The 18,553-nt window shown below is 41.7% G+C and overlaps 1 protein-coding gene across 5 annotated transcripts in view; it reads left to right on the forward strand.

Annotated features, from left to right (window-relative positions):
* Nucleotides 1-18,553, forward strand: part of IFT74 (intraflagellar transport 74) — a 41,993-nt gene that overhangs the window by 17,078 nt on the left and 6,362 nt on the right. For all 5 annotated transcript variants that reach the window (XM_082204914.1, XM_082204917.1, XM_082204915.1 and 2 more), the window contains exons 9-16: nucleotides 2,405-2,543; nucleotides 3,345-3,407; nucleotides 3,936-4,079; nucleotides 4,431-4,471; nucleotides 5,502-5,581; nucleotides 8,219-8,272; nucleotides 10,215-10,312; nucleotides 12,275-12,401. In XM_082204914.1, coding sequence (XP_082061040.1) covers nucleotides 2,405-2,543; nucleotides 3,345-3,407; nucleotides 3,936-4,079; nucleotides 4,431-4,471; nucleotides 5,502-5,581; nucleotides 8,219-8,272; nucleotides 10,215-10,312; nucleotides 12,275-12,401 — 746 coding nt within the window. The remainder of the gene's footprint in view (nucleotides 1-2,404; nucleotides 2,544-3,344; nucleotides 3,408-3,935; nucleotides 4,080-4,430; nucleotides 4,472-5,501; nucleotides 5,582-8,218; nucleotides 8,273-10,214; nucleotides 10,313-12,274; nucleotides 12,402-18,553) is intronic.

Raw genomic sequence — 18,553 nt, forward strand, 5'->3', positions numbered from 1 at the left:
ACTTCCAAAACATTCAGAAACCAAGGCATGGCTTCCGATTGGCTGCAGGAAGCTCCGGAAGCCAATCAGAAGCCGCGTTAGACGTTCAGCTTCCAAAGAACATTCGCAAACTGGAACACTCACTTCCAGGTTTGCAGCGTTCGGGTGCCAAAACGTTCGAGTAGCAAGGCATTCGTCAACCAAGGTACTACTGTAATATGATACTTAATAGAGCAATTCTTTAATGTCTGCTCAGAAGTAAGGCCCATTAACTCCCATGGGGCCCAATCTCAGGTAAGCCAGTATCCTAAATGTGTTAGAGAGAGAGTGCTAATAGCTGAGAAGGAACACAGGGGAAATACGGCTGATAACGTAATATGGAAAGATGTAGTGTGATGGAAAAAATATGAAGAGCAATTTTTACCAAACTGATCCTGTTGCTCACATCGCTGCTGCTGCTGCTGCTGCTTGCCAGATTGTTTCTTTCTTTATTTCTTTCTCTCTCTCTCTCTCTCTCTCTCTCTCATATTTTAATGCTTTTAATGCCACCCAAACTTGGATACTCAGAGCTTGCAGTTCTGTACAGTGCCATAGGCCTTACCAACACAGGTATACAGACCGGGATTTCCCCCAGGAAGAATGTGCATGCTTCACTTAGCTCAAAGGTTAGGGAGAAGGTTTCAGTAACAGCTGTAGAGAGTAGCCAAGCTACTGCATGAGGGTCAGGGCACTCTCACCCTTCCCCTGCCAAGCTGTTTCCCCTCATAATCTTCAATAGTAAATTTCAGCATTAAAGCTTCCTGCAGCTTCCCAACCGTTAGAGAAGGCACAGTACAAATGTTTTCCGCAAGCCCAACATGTATAACTTCCTTCAAGATAGTGTATCTGAAGAAGTGTGCATGCACACAGAAGCTCATACCAATAACAAACTTAGTTGGTCTCTAAGGTGCTACTGGAAGGAATTTTTTTTATTTTGTTCCTTCAAGGCAGGAGTTCATGTGCTCAAGCTAGCCTTATTTACATAAGCACTGGCGCACGACAGAGGGAGGGGTCAGACTCACACCCACAATCCCCACTCCTACCCTCTTCAGTTCTCTCTCTTTCTGAGATCTAGTATCTTGCAAAATGCAAATTAAATGGAGAAGGCTTATGCCCCTACAAAGTGTGCCTGTGGGCTCTGTTCAGAAGCTTAATGCAGAAAAGGGTTGGAAGCCGAGATGGTGAGCATAAACCTGGATCCCCTTTGACACATTCACTGGGCTTGCACTCTTTATAAAGATTTGAGGATTGATATTATTGCCCCTCTATTATTGTGCATGCCGAGTTGTTCAACCATTGCCACTGTGTCCTTTCTTTTAGCAGATCAATATGATCAGATGACAGCAAAAATTGCAATGTTTTTAGCGGGGCAATTGATGTAAACCCCCAAAATGTATTTTCTATAGTTAAGTTTTTACCTCTTTCTTCAGTACATTTTATTGCATTGCATTGCTGTGGCTAGTAAAGGTAAAGGGGACCCCTGACCATTAGGTCCAGTTGTGACCGACTCTGGGGTTGCGGTGCTCATTTCGCTTTATTGGCTGAGGGAGCCGACGTACAGCTCATGTGGCCAGCATGACTAAGCCACTTCTGGCAAACCAGGGCAGCACACGGAAACACCGTTTACCTTCCCGCTGGAGTGGTACCTATTTATCTACTTGCACTTTGACGTGCTTTCAAACTGCTAGGTTGGCAGGAGCAGGGACCGAGCAACGGGAGCTCACCGCATCGTGGGGATTTGAACCGCCGACCTTCTGATTGGCAAGCCCTGGACTCTGTGGTTTAATCCACAGCACCACACGCATCCCATGCTGTGGCTACTTCTGTGGCTAGTAGCTGATGCAAATAAAGATGCTTCTGATTCATTCACTGGTCATGTGAATTGGACTGTTGTTTGGGACCAGAGAGTGTACTGGTCTAAAATGCCATATATATAAAATCAGTGACCTGTTGTTTGTTGTGGTGATGGTTCTGTTCTGGTTTGAGCTTGAACAAAATCTTTTAATTGATGATTGAGCTTCTCATCTATTTGTGGGGCAGGGAGCAAAGTAAGCATTTGATTCAGATTTAGTTTAACTCTGACACTTTGGTTTTGATCAGCCTACAGGCTAAATAGGAAAGTACTTATGCTTTTCCTCCCTGGAATTTTTCAGCAGATGGGAGTTGAAGTAATTTCCTTGTTTCTGGTACTCATCTGGTAGTAACAGATGAGAAAATGGGCAGTGGTTAGGAGAAAGGGAAATGGTGTTCTCTCCATGTTTCTTTAGCACCTGTCAGAACCAAATGCTAGCAGAGCAAGCTGAGTACTTCTGTGTAAATCAGAGATTTGAATAACCTTTTTTAAAAAATGAAACAGATTTACAAAATATTTGCTTTTGTGATGCAGCAAAGAAAATCTCATTCAAGCTGTGGAAGATGACATCCAGCAGGAAAAGCAGGCAGCGGAAAACATAGTCAAAAATATGTCTGAAGAGGATCAAGCTAAATACATGGAGATGAAAGTGGCAAATGAAAAGCTCTTGCAGGTGACGCTTTCATGTCTGAACTACATCTTGATGAGCCCCAGCACAATCAATAAAGCATTGATAAATGAAAAAGAACTCCTGTAGCGGAAATCCAACAGCGGCAATCCTAAAGCTGAAATCCTTTTATGTAGGATAGCATGATCTTGACTAAGCTGTCAACTCCCCATATTTTTTGGAGGGGTCCATTTTCTATGCACGTAGCCTCTAGTAGCTTTCATTAACCAAATGCCCCGGTCCTGCTTTCCAAACACAGTGTGTTCCTAGGAAATTGTTCGTTAGGCGAGCTTTCGCTTTATGAGCTGGTGATTTCCAGTATTTCCTATATGAACATTTCTGTTCCATGATTTGTCCTTTCTCTCCCTCCCTCTTCCACTGCCTCCTGCTGTTTGACCAAACTGGCAGTGGAAGACAGGAGTGCTTGGCGTGCTCTGGTCCTTGGGCTCACGAAGAGTCGGACACTACTCATTGACTAAACAACTCTCCCTCCTTGGTTTCTGCCTGAGACTACTGCCAAACAAAAGAAAAACCGAATTGTCTGATCCTTCCTGCTCCCTCATTTGTCTGATCTTTTCTGCTCCTTGGTGTGCCCTATCTCTGTCCCTCACTCCATGGTTTCTGCCCAAAATGCTGCCACTGCCAAGATAAACACAAGGAACTGGACAAACTCCAGCTGTTTGGATATCTGAACCAGTCTTTCATTTAGCAAAGGTTGGGTATAACTAATTGTGTTCAGGTAACAGATTTCTGGTAATGAATATTCCAGTAGCAGGACCTGCATACTAATTTATTTTACTCTTGTAGGAATTGTGTGCTTTACAGCAAGAACTGGATGCTATGAATATAAAAGAACAGTCTCTAGATGCTGTATGTATGACATTAAATTCTTCTCTTCAATTACAAAATGGTTGAAATTGGAGGGTGTTTAAAATTTTGTTAATGAGAAAACAAAAGCTGGCATGAGTTGTTGGTTTTTTGTTTTTGCTGTACCATTAAGAAAATATGGCCAAAATCCCATGATAGCCTATTGATTTATTTGGACACTGATATCAATTAATGCTTGTAATCGAGCCATGGGCTTTGTTACTCAGTGGTTGTAGGCTTTTTATTTTTAGTTCTCTACTCAGTTTTATCCAGGATGTATAGTTTTGTTTTTATCAAGTTTTAAAGGGCATTTTATTGAATACTATTGTTCGTATTTATATGGGTGTGTTTTTTTGCAAACAGTATTCAGGGATATATATTTCTTTATAAACAAATCATAAATAAATTGTTACCTGGCAATTTCAACACATGAGCACTTTTGGTTGATGTACAAAAATTCTTAACAGATCACTTACATGACTTTATTCACAACATTTTTCATCACTTTAGTAATGAAGTTTATCTCTTCAGGAAATAGCACACTCCCAGGTTAAACAGGAGGCTCTGCAACTGTATGAAAAGCTTCATGGCCTTGAGGAACATCGGAATCAAATGATGGCAGAGGACAAAAGTATGGGCTCGCCACAGGAGGAGAGAGAGAGATTGCTAAAACAGGTATGTAGAGTGCTAAAACAGACAGAAATGAAGAGATTTTGCAAACAAAGGGCAGTTGAAAAGTGAAAACTGGGAGGTCAAATAAGCACCTCTGTCCAAACCACCAACTATTGATAATGACGCTAGAAACAGAACTGACAGACGTCATTTATTATTATTAAGTGGTCTCCATTTTTAGCATAACCGAGTAATTTTAAAAAAAATCTTTATTGCATTTTTTAAAATTCCAGAGAAAATAATAAATCAAACATCCGAATATACAGAAAGAAAAAGGAATTTTTTTGCAGGGACCAACCATCTTTAGTTTTCCATTGTTATTTAATGATTATATATTTTTTTCTTTTTTTAAAGGTGAAGGAAGACAACCAAGAAATAGCAAGCATGGAGAGACAGTGAGTGCTGTTCCATTTTGTTCTTTTAGACCCTGGTTCTGAATATAAATGCAATTCTCTTATCTATTTCTGCAAAGCTGCTCAACTCATATAACCAGTTTGTATAGTGCAGCTGCTTATAGACTATATAAAGAAACAGACCTTGTGTTTTTTGAATGCCTCACAAAACACTTCTAGTTACAACGTATTTTGAGATATGATCTATTTGGGATGACTTGAACTGTTACTAAAGTGCTAAAAGCAAGTAGTATGTAAAGCCAAAGATTGTATTTACTCAACCAAGTTTCCCCCCATATCTACATGTTCATCTCGTGGCAATTTACCTCATTCCAAGGGAATTTTGGCAGAAAGGAGCTTAGGCAGGGTGGAAGATTTCCAGGGTTCTTAAACATACCGAAAACCTCTGCAGGCATAGAAGAGAAGTAGACCTCATATAGTCATCCCCTTCATGTGTTTTCTGTCCCTTGTTCATAATGGCTAAAGCTGGCTGAATCAGGCATCCCCAAACTCGGCCCTCCAGATGTTTTGGGACAACAATTCTCATCATCCCTGACCACTGGTCCTGTTAGCTAGGGATGATGGGAGTTGTAGTCCCAAAACATCTGGAGGGCTGAGTTTGGGGATGCCTGGCTTTAATGACAATTGTGCATTCTTCTATTATAGCAAACAGTGAAATCCTATATATGTCTGCCCCATTGATTTCAGTGGGACTTACTCCCAGTAGGTGAATTAGTATAGGCTTGCAATCCAAGTCATTATTATAATGCTGATTAACCAGCAGGTGGACCCATTTGTTAAGTTAAACAAGGCGAGATCGCTCCTTTGGGATAATCAAGTTTCTGTTTAAAGTTAAATACATTGAGTCAGTGCTGGAATGCTAAGAACCTAAGAGATGTTAGGGAAAGAAACTAAAAGATGTTGGAGTTTTACATTTGTTAACTTCACTCACCTTGCTATTTCCCTTCCAGAAAATGCCTGCTAAATGCTGTACTTTTTCAGTTTTCATCATTTAGTTTTTGCATGTTTTTAGGCTGACAGACATAAAAGAAAAAATCAACCAACTTAACGAAGGAATACGGCAGCTTGACATGGATTTAGAGGAGCAGCAAGGTAAAATAGACAGGACCTGATAACCTGCTTTTAAAAAACATTTTTAGGAGGGTATTCAACTCAGTTTTACTCAGAACAGGCTGATTGAAATGAATGGACATAAATAAGTTAGGTCTATTATTTTCAATAGGTCTACTCTAAATAAACTTTATTTCATAAAAAATTATATACTGTTTGATAGTTTAAAAAGCCCTGAAATCAAAATGAACAAAACAATAAAAATATTAGTCAAAGCAGTTAAAACATTCAGAAAATTTAAACCAGCAATAAACTAAAAGCACATCAACATTCTAGGTATCCAGGTAAGCTTGTCTGAACAAAAATGTTTTTAGCAGGTGTCAAAAATGGTACGATGAAGGTGTCTGTCTGATATCAATGGTCAGGGAGTTCCAAAATGTAGATGCCATCTTGTTTAGTTTTTCTTCCATGTAGTAGATCTGATTCAGAAGTGAATTTGTGATTTCCCCATTCATTTATGATCTCTGGATTGAGGGTACTGAAGATCCGTGCACACAAAAATCTGCTGTTGGCAGGAAGGTTTCTTTGTGTTTTGAAGGACCTCAGGGGGTGAGAATAGTGAGCAAAGATAACATGATGTTGTTTTTCGTAGTCAGGGTAATGTGTACTCTGTACCAGGATAGGCCAGTTCCTTTACTAAGTCCAGTCCAAGTTCTGTGATACAAATCAGTTTTGCAAATGGAACAAGTACAGTGGTACCTCGGGTTAAGTACTTAATTCGTTCCGGAGGTCCGTACTTAACCTGAAACTGTTCTTAACCTGAAGCACCACTTTAGCTAATGGGGCCTCCTGCTGCTGCGCCGCCGGAGCACGATTTCTGTTCTCATCCTGAAGCAAAGTTCTTAACCTGAAGCACTATTTCTGCGTTAGCAGAGTCTGTAACCTGAAGCGTATGTAACCCGAGGTACCACTGTATGCACATACTTCCTTATTTTGCATAGTATTCTTTCCAAGAATGGCTGCTTACCCAGACTGGGGTGGGTGGCAGTTGTGCCCTGTTGCCATCAGCTCCGCAACCACCGGAGCAGCAGCCACCAGGTTGCTGGCTGTTAGAAAATCTCCGGGGCCAGCTCCCACCTCATCACTGTCATTTGACTTTGGCCAATCCAGCTGAGCCTGTGGGGCAGGGCATGCGGGAGCAGACTAGACTGTTGCAGTCTTCACTCTGGCCTGCTACCACCCCATATCTAAGCAACAGTCCAGACTTCAGCAAGAACAGCAGTATTCTGTTGGCACAGACGGGGTTAGTGTTTTCACTACAGAATGCAAGGTTTACGGATGATGATGATGATGATGATACCCCACCCATCTGGCTGGGTTTCCCTATCTACTCTGGGCAGCTTCCAGCAAAATATGAAGACATAATACAGGACCATTTGTAGAATGTGTATATATGCTTCTCTGAGTACGTATATATTATTGAGCCCTAGTATCACATATAAGATCATGAGAAAAAATATTTGAGATGTAGACAATTGTTAATTTAGCCTGAATATATCCAAAGGGTCTTATTCCTAGTTCCTGCTAATCACTACTCTGTTAAGGAACTTAAATAGTATTGTTCTTTCTTGATTGCAAACTAGGTACTCCCATCACTGCTTGTTTTGGTCTCTCCGTTTTCAATTAATAGTAACAATTTTTTCATTCTGCTTTTATCCTTTTTTCTTTGCATATTGCTTTTGCATTATTTTCTTGTATCATTTGGATGACTATAGACGGTAAGAAATAGATTGCTTTGGTGGTAGCTTAGCAAAAACAGCACTCTCCGCTTTTACATGAGTCTGTTTTGTTTTTTGTGGTAAGAGTAATAAAACAAAGAAGTAGAAATATTCTCTAGATTTTTTAAAATGAGTCCAGGAGTATATTCATGGACTCTGAGAAGTGGGCTAGACTTTTTCAGGGCACTTCTGGTAAGTTTTCCTGTATCATGAAAGGGAGAGTCAGCCAGGAACAGGCTCACAGCTGCAAGGAAGTTCAAGGAAAATCATGGTCCCTTGGGGCCAGTTACATATGTTTATAATTTGTATATGTTAGATATGAAGGAAAGCTGAAGGGATGTCGATACAATACTATTGGGGAGGAAAGAAGATGTTGGAATTCTTGACTCTAAATATATCTATATTTAGCTTATCCTTTCAAAATTTTTGCTTATGAAACACAAGACATCCACTGGAATAATTTTTATATATTTTAAAGACTGAATTAACCCCATTAAAATACAAACAAAGTATACAAGGTACTCCCTCTATCTCAAGCACTGAATATTTGCTTTAAATCAGATTTCCATACATGGATTTTGGTCAGCTCCTAAATGAACAAGATTCATTGAAACAGGTCAAGGAACAAAAGGTATAGGAATGGATTGCATGCGGTACTAGTTGAAAGATGCTTGCACAAAGGGTATTTCCCATACCAGCTACTCACTGCAGCCCCTGTGCCTCCCTAAAGCCTCTTGGGATGTGATATGAGAGGTTGTAGTAAAAGGGAGAAATGGAAAATCAAACAGAGACAGTTTGAGCTGTGCGTTCCTCTGAGTTCAGTAGGTTTTAGCTCCAAGTAAATGAGAAGATCGCAGTCTTAAATTATTAACTGTTTAATTTTAAAATGGCATTTTTGTAGGTGAGAAGAATCTGAAATACAAGGAGTTGAAGAAAAGAGAAGAAAGCATGGACAGTAAGTAGTTTCAAATGTATGTTGAGTTGCATTGTCAAAATGAAGGCATCTCTTAATGCACATTTCATTTGCATTAATAGCTTTTGGTCACCTGGCATGATCGCTGTTCTTAATTTAGCAACCTTAGCCAAAGACATTTCCCCACATAGCCACTGGCTTTGCAGCAGTGTATAGAGCAGGCATGGCCAAACTTGCCTCCAGCTGTTTTGGGACTACAACTCCCATCATCCCTAGCTAACAGGACCAGTGGTCAGGGATGATGGGAACTGTAGTCCAAAAACAGCTAGAGGGCCAAGTTTGGCCATGCCTGGTATAGAGCAATAATTGATTGCTATTTCAGGCATTCAAATTATCAGTCAAGACATTTTTTTAAGTTCCGTATGGCCTTCTTAAGCTGCTTTTGTATAAGGATGCATCTGTAGATTTTGCTTTTGTCAGGAGACTATCCTCAGAGGAGAACTAGATAAGGAAGGCGTTTTGTGCACCTTTAACAGTGCTCAGTTGACTTAAAAGCTGCCTTCAGCATGCAGGAACTCTGATGTAGATTTGGAGCTGCCATGCATGCATGAATCAGAGCAGGGGTCGGCAACCTATGGGCCACAAGTGGCCTACAGGGGTCGTTTAACCGGCCCATGAGCCAAGCCTCCCCTCGCTGCGCTAAACCGGCGTGGGGACTCGCTTCCGCAACACAGGAAATTGCAGGCATGCGCGCGATCTGACCCACACAGGGATCTCCGCTGGAGTGAACCAGCCCAGGCGAGGTAAACCTTGCCAATTCCTGAGTCAGAGCTTCCCTCTTTGGACAAATGTCCACTGCACCCACACAGCCGCCTTCTCCACATTGGAAAGTTTTGCTCCTGGGAGGATGACATACCGTATTTTTCGCTCCATAAGACGCACCTAGTTTTTGGAGGAGGAAAGCAAGAAGAAAAAAATATTCTGAATCGCAGAAGCCAGAACAGGAAGAGGGATCTGGCTTCTGGGATGGCCTCTTGCTGTCCTGGCTTATGGGATAGCCGCACGCAGCTTCTCCCAGGCAGGGGGATGAAGGCTCCCCCTACCCGGAAGTGGCTGCACATGGCTAAGGCAGAAGGCTCCCCTAAGAGCCGTGGTCCCTTTCAAGAGCGTGCGGAGCGTGTGTGCGGCTCTTGGGGGCTTTTCCCCAAGGAGGAAGAAGGGCAGCCCCTCTCCCTCCTCGGGGAAAAGCCCCCATGCGCTCCATGTGGCTCTTAAAGGGAGCGCTGAGCAGAGCCTCCTGCCTGCATTCACTCCATAAGACGCACACATATTTCCCCTTTTTAGGAGGGGAAAAGTGCGTCTTATAGAGCAAAAAATACGGTATATGCACCGGAAGTAAACTATGCATCATGTTAATGGTAGTCTTAGAGTTCTGCAGGGCTCTAATGGAGCGCTTCAGCAGTGGCACAAGAGGCGGACGGGCAGAGCGGCAGCACTGACCTTGTGGCATTGGGACCACTGCAGTTCCCCCCAGGGCACAGCAATTGGCCTCCCGGCATCAGCACTGTTTCAGCTCACTGGAGCCAGGGCAGTGACACGGTTGGAGGAGGTCCAGGCTGGTAGCATTGATGTCCCACAAGGGTACTTCTTTGCAAGTGTAAAACATTTTCTGATGCATAGAAGAGAATAAGAGGGCAGCTTTTTATGTGGCTCTTCATGTGAGCTTTGACTGTCCTGTCATTGGTTGATCACCACATCGATATTAAAAGGTGAATAAAAGGCTGCAAAAACCAGCTCACATTCTAGATATTCCTTACAGATAAAATTTCTTGGTTCCATTTAAATTGCTTTAAGATATTTGTTTATATATATTTTTAATTGCTTTTAAATTCAGAATCCTTATAGCTATAAGTCACATTTCAGGACTTTTCTGCTTTTCCTTTTATAAGCAGCAGCCTCCCTTATCTTGTTTTTCAATCTTTAGACTTTCTTGAATCTTTTGAAGAGGCAAAGAACCAGGAACTAGAACGGAAAACACAGATAGAGGCCAGTATTGTGGCAATTTTAGAGCATTCAAGCAGGGTGAGTGGCTTTGGCTCCAATCATAAGCTTGGAAGTAAGTTCCGTTGACTCTGCTGTGATTTTCATTTTACTTTTATTGATTTTTATGTAAACAAATCCAAATGAAAGCAAACTAGAACCAAAGAAAATAACAAATAACCAACTTATTTTAGGCATTTCACTGGGAACACTTACCCAAAAAGTACATCATGTCAATCCAAGAGCATTAAATCACTTACTATTTACCATCTTTGCAATGATACCAAAGGAAAAGCATAATCTTCCTCACAGGTAATCCTATTTTCAAAGGAAAAGAGGACGAACAAGTAAAAATTATTAGGTTGGTGTGTGGAGTCTGATGGTGTTTTTCATTTTATTTGTGTAGAATTCACTAGGATTTTTCTGCTACGTAAATGTGGCTAGGATAACATTTTTAATCCTTTTTTCATAAGAATACACATTTATTCCTTACTTTAGAATAAAGATGAAGAGATACCAATCACAATTATTAGTACTTTCCAAATAATCTAATTGTTTGGTGATAATTTAATTAGTTGCTTTTATTCTCCAGAAAGCATATCAAGTTGAAGCTTACAGGGGTTGCTTGACATATAAAAAGTTTACAAGTATGGCATTAACATGTGAGAGGGGAGAGAGAGAGAGAGTAGCATACTACCTTCCTGACCCCTCTTATTCTTGGGGCCAGTGCAAAGATAACACAGATTTCCTGTTAACTGCAGTTAACAAATGAATAGTTAGCTTTGGAAATGTATGCTCCCTAACCTCATTTCAATCTTTCCCTTCTGTCTTATTTCAGACCCTGAAACCCATTAGAAATCATTGTTTCGGATCCTAGTTAAGAGAATCCTGCTTAACCATAACTTTGGTTAACATTGATACCAGAACGTCACTTAACTTGGTATAGCATTGGGGGGGGGATCTGCTTCAGAATGAAGAGGGGTTTGGTTCCCAAGGCTGGCTCCTGTTTTGTTTTTTGTTTTTAATCACAATTTAGGGAGAGCCATTATTGCATCTTTTTCTTCCTGCAAACCCCACCCTCCTTCACAAACAGAACCACCCTTGTTTCTTCTGCCGACACCTCAGTCTTTAATTGCACTAATAAACCTTTTATGGCAACGAGAAGAAGCAAAACATTTCATAGTTTACTTCTATCACATATGGCACTAAAACTAGGCAGATGTAGTTACTTATGCTCTTTCTAGCTTAAAGTACAGTACAAACTGCACCTAGAATCATTCCCTGTTTATATAACCTCATATGTTCTTATTTTGTCTAGTGTATCAAATCCCCCCCCCCCAAGTCACGACAATTTAAGTCGATAAAACTATTATTTTAACATTATTACACCTTTGGCTACATTAACTAAGCTTGGTTCTCATGTGGATATGTTCATTGTTCTGTTGCCTTTTTTTCTTTAAAGAAAATGTCATTGTAATGGCTTTTATGTGCAACTTTCATGGCTTCAGCTTTTGTCACTCAAGGCTGCTTCATGGAGGAACAAGCATTTTCACTTTTTAAATACTGCATGCCACAGTAAAAACAACTTAATTTACACTGCGGCTCCTGCTTATGAAACCAGGATCTGATTGTCACATTCACAATTTGGAGTTGAGTTGCCCTGGCTTTGGAAAGCAAGGTATTCCTTAGCATGTGAAGGGAAAACATTTAATGGGAGCAAAAACTATCCTCACTTGAACTTCCCCAAATTGCACCTCTCACCTTTTGTTCACCCTTGGCCCTGTTTCCCCAATTGTAGGTGAGACAATACAATGGTCTGTAAAACTACAACATTCTACTTTTTATAAATGAACTCCAAACAGCTAAAATATTTTTCCTAATGGGATTTGCTGTAGCTGACTTCAGTAGTATGGAAAAACACCAACCATTCTCATTGTTAAGCCACCAGTTGTAGCAGTGTATTTGGGGTGTGTCATCTTCCACTACTCTTCTTTAATCCCGCAGAATGTAAATCGCATGAAACAGATATCTTCTGTAACAAACCAAGAGCTGAAAATCATGCAGGAAGATCTCACTTTCAAGTCAAGTGAAATGCAGAAATCACAGAGTACTGCGAAAAACCTGGGAACAGGTATGGCAAGCAAAGTGTACATTGTATTTATTTACAAATTTCTCTCCCACCTTCTAGTGCAAAAAAATGGCCTTAATGCAGCTTACAAGAATAAAAACCAATAAAGCAAAATTCACTGCAGAAACCAAAACATCATATCAGCAGATAAAGAGATAATATAAAACCAGCAGATAAAAGTCATTGAATATCTTGAATACCAATAAAAGTCCAAATGAACAGGATAGATGTTGTCTTGCACCTAAAGGATAATGGAGTTGGTCCCAGGCAAGCTCTGGGGAGAGGATTTTTTGCATGTCCCTACAGAAAATACCCTTTATCAAAGAGCTAGCTGCCTGACTTCAGAAAGCAGTACTGCCCAGAGAATGGCCGGTAGAGATTATATTAATTGACAGTAAGGTTAGGATTTTTGAAAACTGGTTTTCATCTAGTCTGACCTTTGGTCCAGCTACTTCAGTATGATGCTGACCAGCATGGGCTCTTCAGAGTTTTAAGACACGAATCTTTCCCAGCCTAGGGATGCTTGGGATTGAACTTTGGGACATTTAGCATGCAGGATGTGTGTTCTATCACAGCTACAATTCTTCCAATTCTACTTTGGAGAAGATACTTTTATAGAAAACATGGCCCTAGGCTAAAACCAGCAATGGTACTTCGTTTCTAAATTCTGTTTAAAGCCAGTAAAAATCTTGTAATACTTTGAGTGATGATCAGCAAATTTAGTCATTTTTATCTTTTTTTTAAAAAGAATTTTATGAGATACATGATCTGTGTCATATGTATGTGCTCATATTAGTGTACGATTTATATTAAAATACCCAGATATAAACACATACAGCTACTACAGGAGACAGACTTCATTTGGCACACCCAAGAGTCCAGATACTATCCAAACTGATTTGTTCATGCTGATAGAACTATCTACTTAGCACTATGTCAAATATATCCCTTTAGATGCATTCCAGTCCCCTGCTTATGTGCATAGAAAACAAGATTTGGTGCCTCCGTGCATAGAAATTATTCCCCAAAGCTCTAAATCACGAATGGACAATTTTGACGACAACAAAAAAAGTTGAAAGATAATTCTTGCTAAACTATTGTTTATATGTTTCTCTGCCCATGAGGCCTGGCAATTTGCTTTATTCTTCTTTAACATAAAGGAAGTTGGGATCCTGAATTCCGATTTGATTCTGTGCTCCGTGCAAAAGAGCCTTGTGGACCCATGTAGTGCTGTAGAAATGCACCTTGGGGCCACAACCTCACTCTTTGTATAAAGATCATTGCACAGAGCCTTCTCCTTCCCTCCCCAAAGGAAACTCCTGTGAGTAAACACATTTGCTGATGGCAGCATTTCCCAGTAACATTTCCCTGGGTCAAAGCACAAAGCAGTTTTGTCTCAGAATTTGCTACTGTGTACACATTTGCTTGCTGAAGTCTGACTTAGTAGCATATCAGAAGGAACTGGACTGCATCCTCTTCCTGTCTCTTCCCAGAGAGAAGGGTTGTTATTTTTTTCTTTCCTTTTTCCCTTTCCTTTTTTTTTTTTTTCTTCACTGTAGGATGGCAGTTGGATTGAAGAAAATCCTTTACTTTCTCCAGATTATTTTACAGGGGAAGCCAACCTACAGCTAGTAAGGTCATTGTTCCATCTAGCTCTGTACTGTCTGCAGTATCTCATCAGGGGTTCAGGAAGGAATTTTTTTGAGCCTTGCCTAGAATGCAAGGGACTGAACCCAACACCTGCATTCAATGTATGTGCTTTGCCACTGAGCCACAACCCATCCCTTCTACAGCTCCTCCTTCTGTAGAAAGCAGGTCATGTTTTAAATGCATGCACAAAGACATATGAAACTGTCATATACTCTCAGTCTGCCCACCCAATACTGTCCAAGGTCTCAGGCAGAAGGTATGTTAGACCCTTCCTAAGACCCTTAGAAGTGGAAGCACCAGAGTTGAACCAGAAACCTTGTTCGTGTAAAGCATAGGCTCTTGCCATGGAACTATGGGCCATCCCTGTTGTAGCAGAGGCTATGAGTCTCTGAGGAACACTTACCTGAGATCAGAATCCACATACAAAGTCAGACAGTCCAGATGTTAGGAAATCCAGATGATCACAGAGCCAAGGGACAAGATCACTGGCAGCAGTAAGGTAGAGGGCCGGGAACCACAGGCATTATTTCCAGCATCTGACAACAACAACAACAATTTATTTATGCATACATACATACATACATACATAACCCACCCATCTGGCTGGGTTTCCCCAGCCACTCTGGGCAGCTTCCAACAAAAGTTAAAAAATACATTAAAACTTCATTAAAAACTTCCCTAAACAGGGCTGCCTTCAGATGTCTTCTAAACGTCAGATAGTTGTCTATTTCTTTGACATCTGATGGGAGGGCATTCCACAGGGCGGGCGCCACTGCCAAGAAGTCCGTCAGCCTGGTTCCCTGTAACCTCACTTCTCGCAATGAGGGAACTGCCAGAAGGCCCTCAGAGCTGGACCTCAGCGTCCAGGCAGAACGATGAGGGTGGATATGCTCCTTAAGGTGTACTGCTGCTGAGAGCTCTGTTTAAGAATCCTGGAGCGAGCTGGTTCTCATCCGTGCCTTCAGCTCTGTGACCTTGAAGGCTGAACAGGTGTGTGTGGAGTCTTTTCACCTTCTGCCCCTTCAGGCTGCTGTTCAACAGGCAAAGCTGACTCCTGGCCCGTGACAATCCCCATAAAGATATTCTTCGGTACATATATACTGCCTCTCCCTCAGTCATTTGGGACTTCTCAGTTTAGGAAAAGGAAAAGTAAGAGGGGATATCATAGAATCATAGAATCATAGAGTTGGAAGAGACCACAAGGGCCATCGAATCCAACCCCCTGCCAAGCAGGGGGATATGATAGAGGTGTATAAGATTATCGATTATCGGTAGTGACCGTCCTGTGATAAGGTTGTACATGTGTTCTCTGTCCGGATTCCTGTGTGTCAGTGCACAGCTGCAAATAACAGCACTGGGTATACAGCCATTTGCCCTTAACAGTTCCTGGATCAATATGATTTCTTGAGCTTCGCTCATAAGAAAATTTCACACGTTCCCCATCCTAAAACTGCACTTTGTTTCTTGCATATTGCATCTGCCTTCATCACACTCCAATAAATCTGTTCAAAGCAGTTAGGGAATCAGATACTAGCAAATCTATTTGGGGGTAAACTGTATTCACTAGAGCACTCCTTTGAAGAGGTAGCATGTATCAAACAACTCAGATACCTTGTAGGGAAAACAATAGAATTAAAAAAAACAGCCAGTGAAAATAATAAACAACCCTATTCCAATCATGTACCCGTAGTTTCTAAAATCTTATTACAGTGGTACCTCGGGTTAAGAACAACATTCATTCCGGAGGTCTGTTCTTAACCTGAAACTGTTCTTAACCTGAGGTACCACTTTAGCTAATGGGGCCTCCCGCTGCTGCTGCACCTCCGCCATGCAATTTCTGTTCTCATCCTGAAGCAAAGTTCTTAACCTGAGGTACTATTTCTGAGTTAGCGGAGTCTGTAATCTGAAGCATCTGTAAACTGAAGCATCTGTAACCCAAGGTACCACTGTACCCACTTCTGGGCCTATTTTTAAAACAACATTTCTTAAAAATAGAAAAGCCTGTAACACATTTTCAGGGGACGCGGGTGGCGCTGTGGGTTAAAGCCTCAGCGCCTAGGGCTTGCCGATCGTAAGGTCGGCGGTTCGAATCCCTGCGGCGGGGTGCGCTCCCGCTGCTCGGTCCCAGCGCCTGCCAACCTAGCAGTTCGAAAGCACCTCCGGGTGCAAGTAGATAAATAGGGACCGCTTACCAGCGGGAAGGTAAACGGCGTTCCGTGTGCTGCGCTGGCTCGCCAGATGCAGCTTTGTCACGCTGGCCACGTGACCCGGAAGTGTCTCCGGACAGCGTTGGCCCCCGGCCTATAGATGTGAGATGGGCGCACAAACCCCAGAGTCTGTCAAGACTGGCCCGTTCGGGCAGGGGTACCTTTACCTTTACCTTTAACACATTTTCATCATTCCCTGCCACTCTCAGATTTTAGTTCATCACAAATATATCTGAGCTATACACTGGTGCCTCGCAAGACGAAATTAATCCGTTCCGCGAGTCTCTTCGTCTTGCGGTTTTTTTGTCTTGCGAAGCATGGCAATTAGCGGCTATTAACGGCTTAGCGGCTTTTAGAAGAAGGAAACAAACTCGCAAGAACTTGCAAGACGTTTTGTCTTGCGAAGCAAGCCCATAGGGAAATTCGTCTTGCGGAACGACTCAAAAAACGGAAAACTCTTTTGTCTTGCGCGTTTTTCGTCTTGCGAGGCATTCGTCTTGCGAGGTACCACTGTACCTAAGAAGTCAACTTCCTAAAGAGCAAGTGATGGCACCCCAGGGAGATACTAAGTGCAGTTGTAATAGCAACTTAGCACGATAGCCACTATTGCCGGCAACAAGCAGTTCAAATAAAAGGGGACCATGATTTTTGTTTGTTCAGCTTTTCCTGAATGCTTAGGGCTGGTAACAAAAATCACAATGCCTAATATAAGGCACCAAATGCCCCTAAAGAAATTCCTTGGGCCATTTTTTATTTTTATTTTATTTTTTGCTTAAATCTGGATTAAGCTCTTATACAAAAATTACTCAAGGAGAAGAACTGCTTGTCACTACTTCTCTATGCAATTTTTCAATCCAACACATGGTGGAGAGGTTAGAATCATGCTGCCATGCACCTCTGTTTTACAGCATGCTCACCTGATAACTGCACATTAGGCCCCATAGTTGCATAAAGGCATATACATAAAACCTTATTATTATTATTATTATTATTATTTATTTATTTATTTATTTATTTATTTATTATTTATACCCCGCTCATCTGGCTGAGTTTCCCCGGCCACTCTGGGCGGCTCCCAATCAAGTGTTAAAAACAATACAGCATTAAATATTAAAAACTTCCCTGAACAGGGCTGCCTTCAGAGAAGATAGCTGCTTATTTCCTTCACATCTGAAGGGAGGGCGTTCCACAGGGCAGGTGCCACTACTCAGAAGGCCCTCTGTCTGGTTCCCTGTAACCTCACTTCTCACAATGAGGGAACTGCCAGAAGGCCCTCGGCGCTGGATCTCAGTGTCCGGGCTGAACGATGGAGGTGGAAACGCTCCTTCAGGTATACTGGGCCGAGGCCGTTTAGGGCTTTAAAGGTCAGCACCAACACTTTGAATTGTGCTCGGAAATGTACTGGGAGCCAATGCAGATCTCTCAGGACCAGTGTTATGTGGTCCTGGCGGCCAGTCCCAGTCACCAGTCTAGCTGCTGCATTCTGGATTAATTGCAGTTTCCAGGTCACCTTCAAAGGTAGCCCCACATAGAGCTCATTGCAGTGTGACGTGTACACAGTTTTTCAGGCCTAGACACACCAGACTATGCCTCTAGGCCCCTTTGCAAACGCAGCCTTCAGTGTGGAGGAAATAAGAGGCCACACATAAGGACCCAGTTAATGTTCTGGAAGCATTTGATCAGTCAAGAGTTTTCAGGGCTGGGCAAGTGTGATCTATCACATGAGTGGGAAAACCACTGGGAGCTCCCATCTAAGAGCTGGACGTAAGGGTAATAAATATGCCATCCAAATTGCAGATATCAAATAGACTCAAAGGCAGAGAGGGTCAGCATGACCTCAGTCTGTTACTAGACAATAAAACAAAAATATGCATGTTGAGATTGACCATGTTTATTTTAGCACATGCTTCAGCTTAAGATACTATTGATGTGCTCGCCCCCACCCCAAATTATGAACAGAACCGTTGAGGGTCCTGTATATTATACCAGTCAATCCTTAGGAGCAGGTCACCTAGAGACTTTACAACACTCTTCATAGTTTAAAACTAAAAAGGGCAGCAGGATCTTTTTGCATAGTTTTATGGACAAATGTAAGCTAAGAACAACAATGCTAATTCCTCTTTGCCAGTTTTTGTTGCAAATATGTCAACACTAGTCTTAGCGATACCACTACTTCATCACATAATGGATATTTGTATGTAAAACTTAAGGATGTACTTAAGAGCTTTCCTGGACTAAGGCCAAGGTGAACAAGGCAGGCAGGAGTCAGTTGTCTCATTGAATAAGTAAATGTACGAT

Source organism: Podarcis vaucheri, assembly GCF_965113315.1.
Source record: "Podarcis vaucheri genome assembly, chromosome: 17".
NCBI classification, from domain to species: domain Eukaryota; kingdom Metazoa; phylum Chordata; class Lepidosauria; order Squamata; family Lacertidae; genus Podarcis; species Podarcis vaucheri.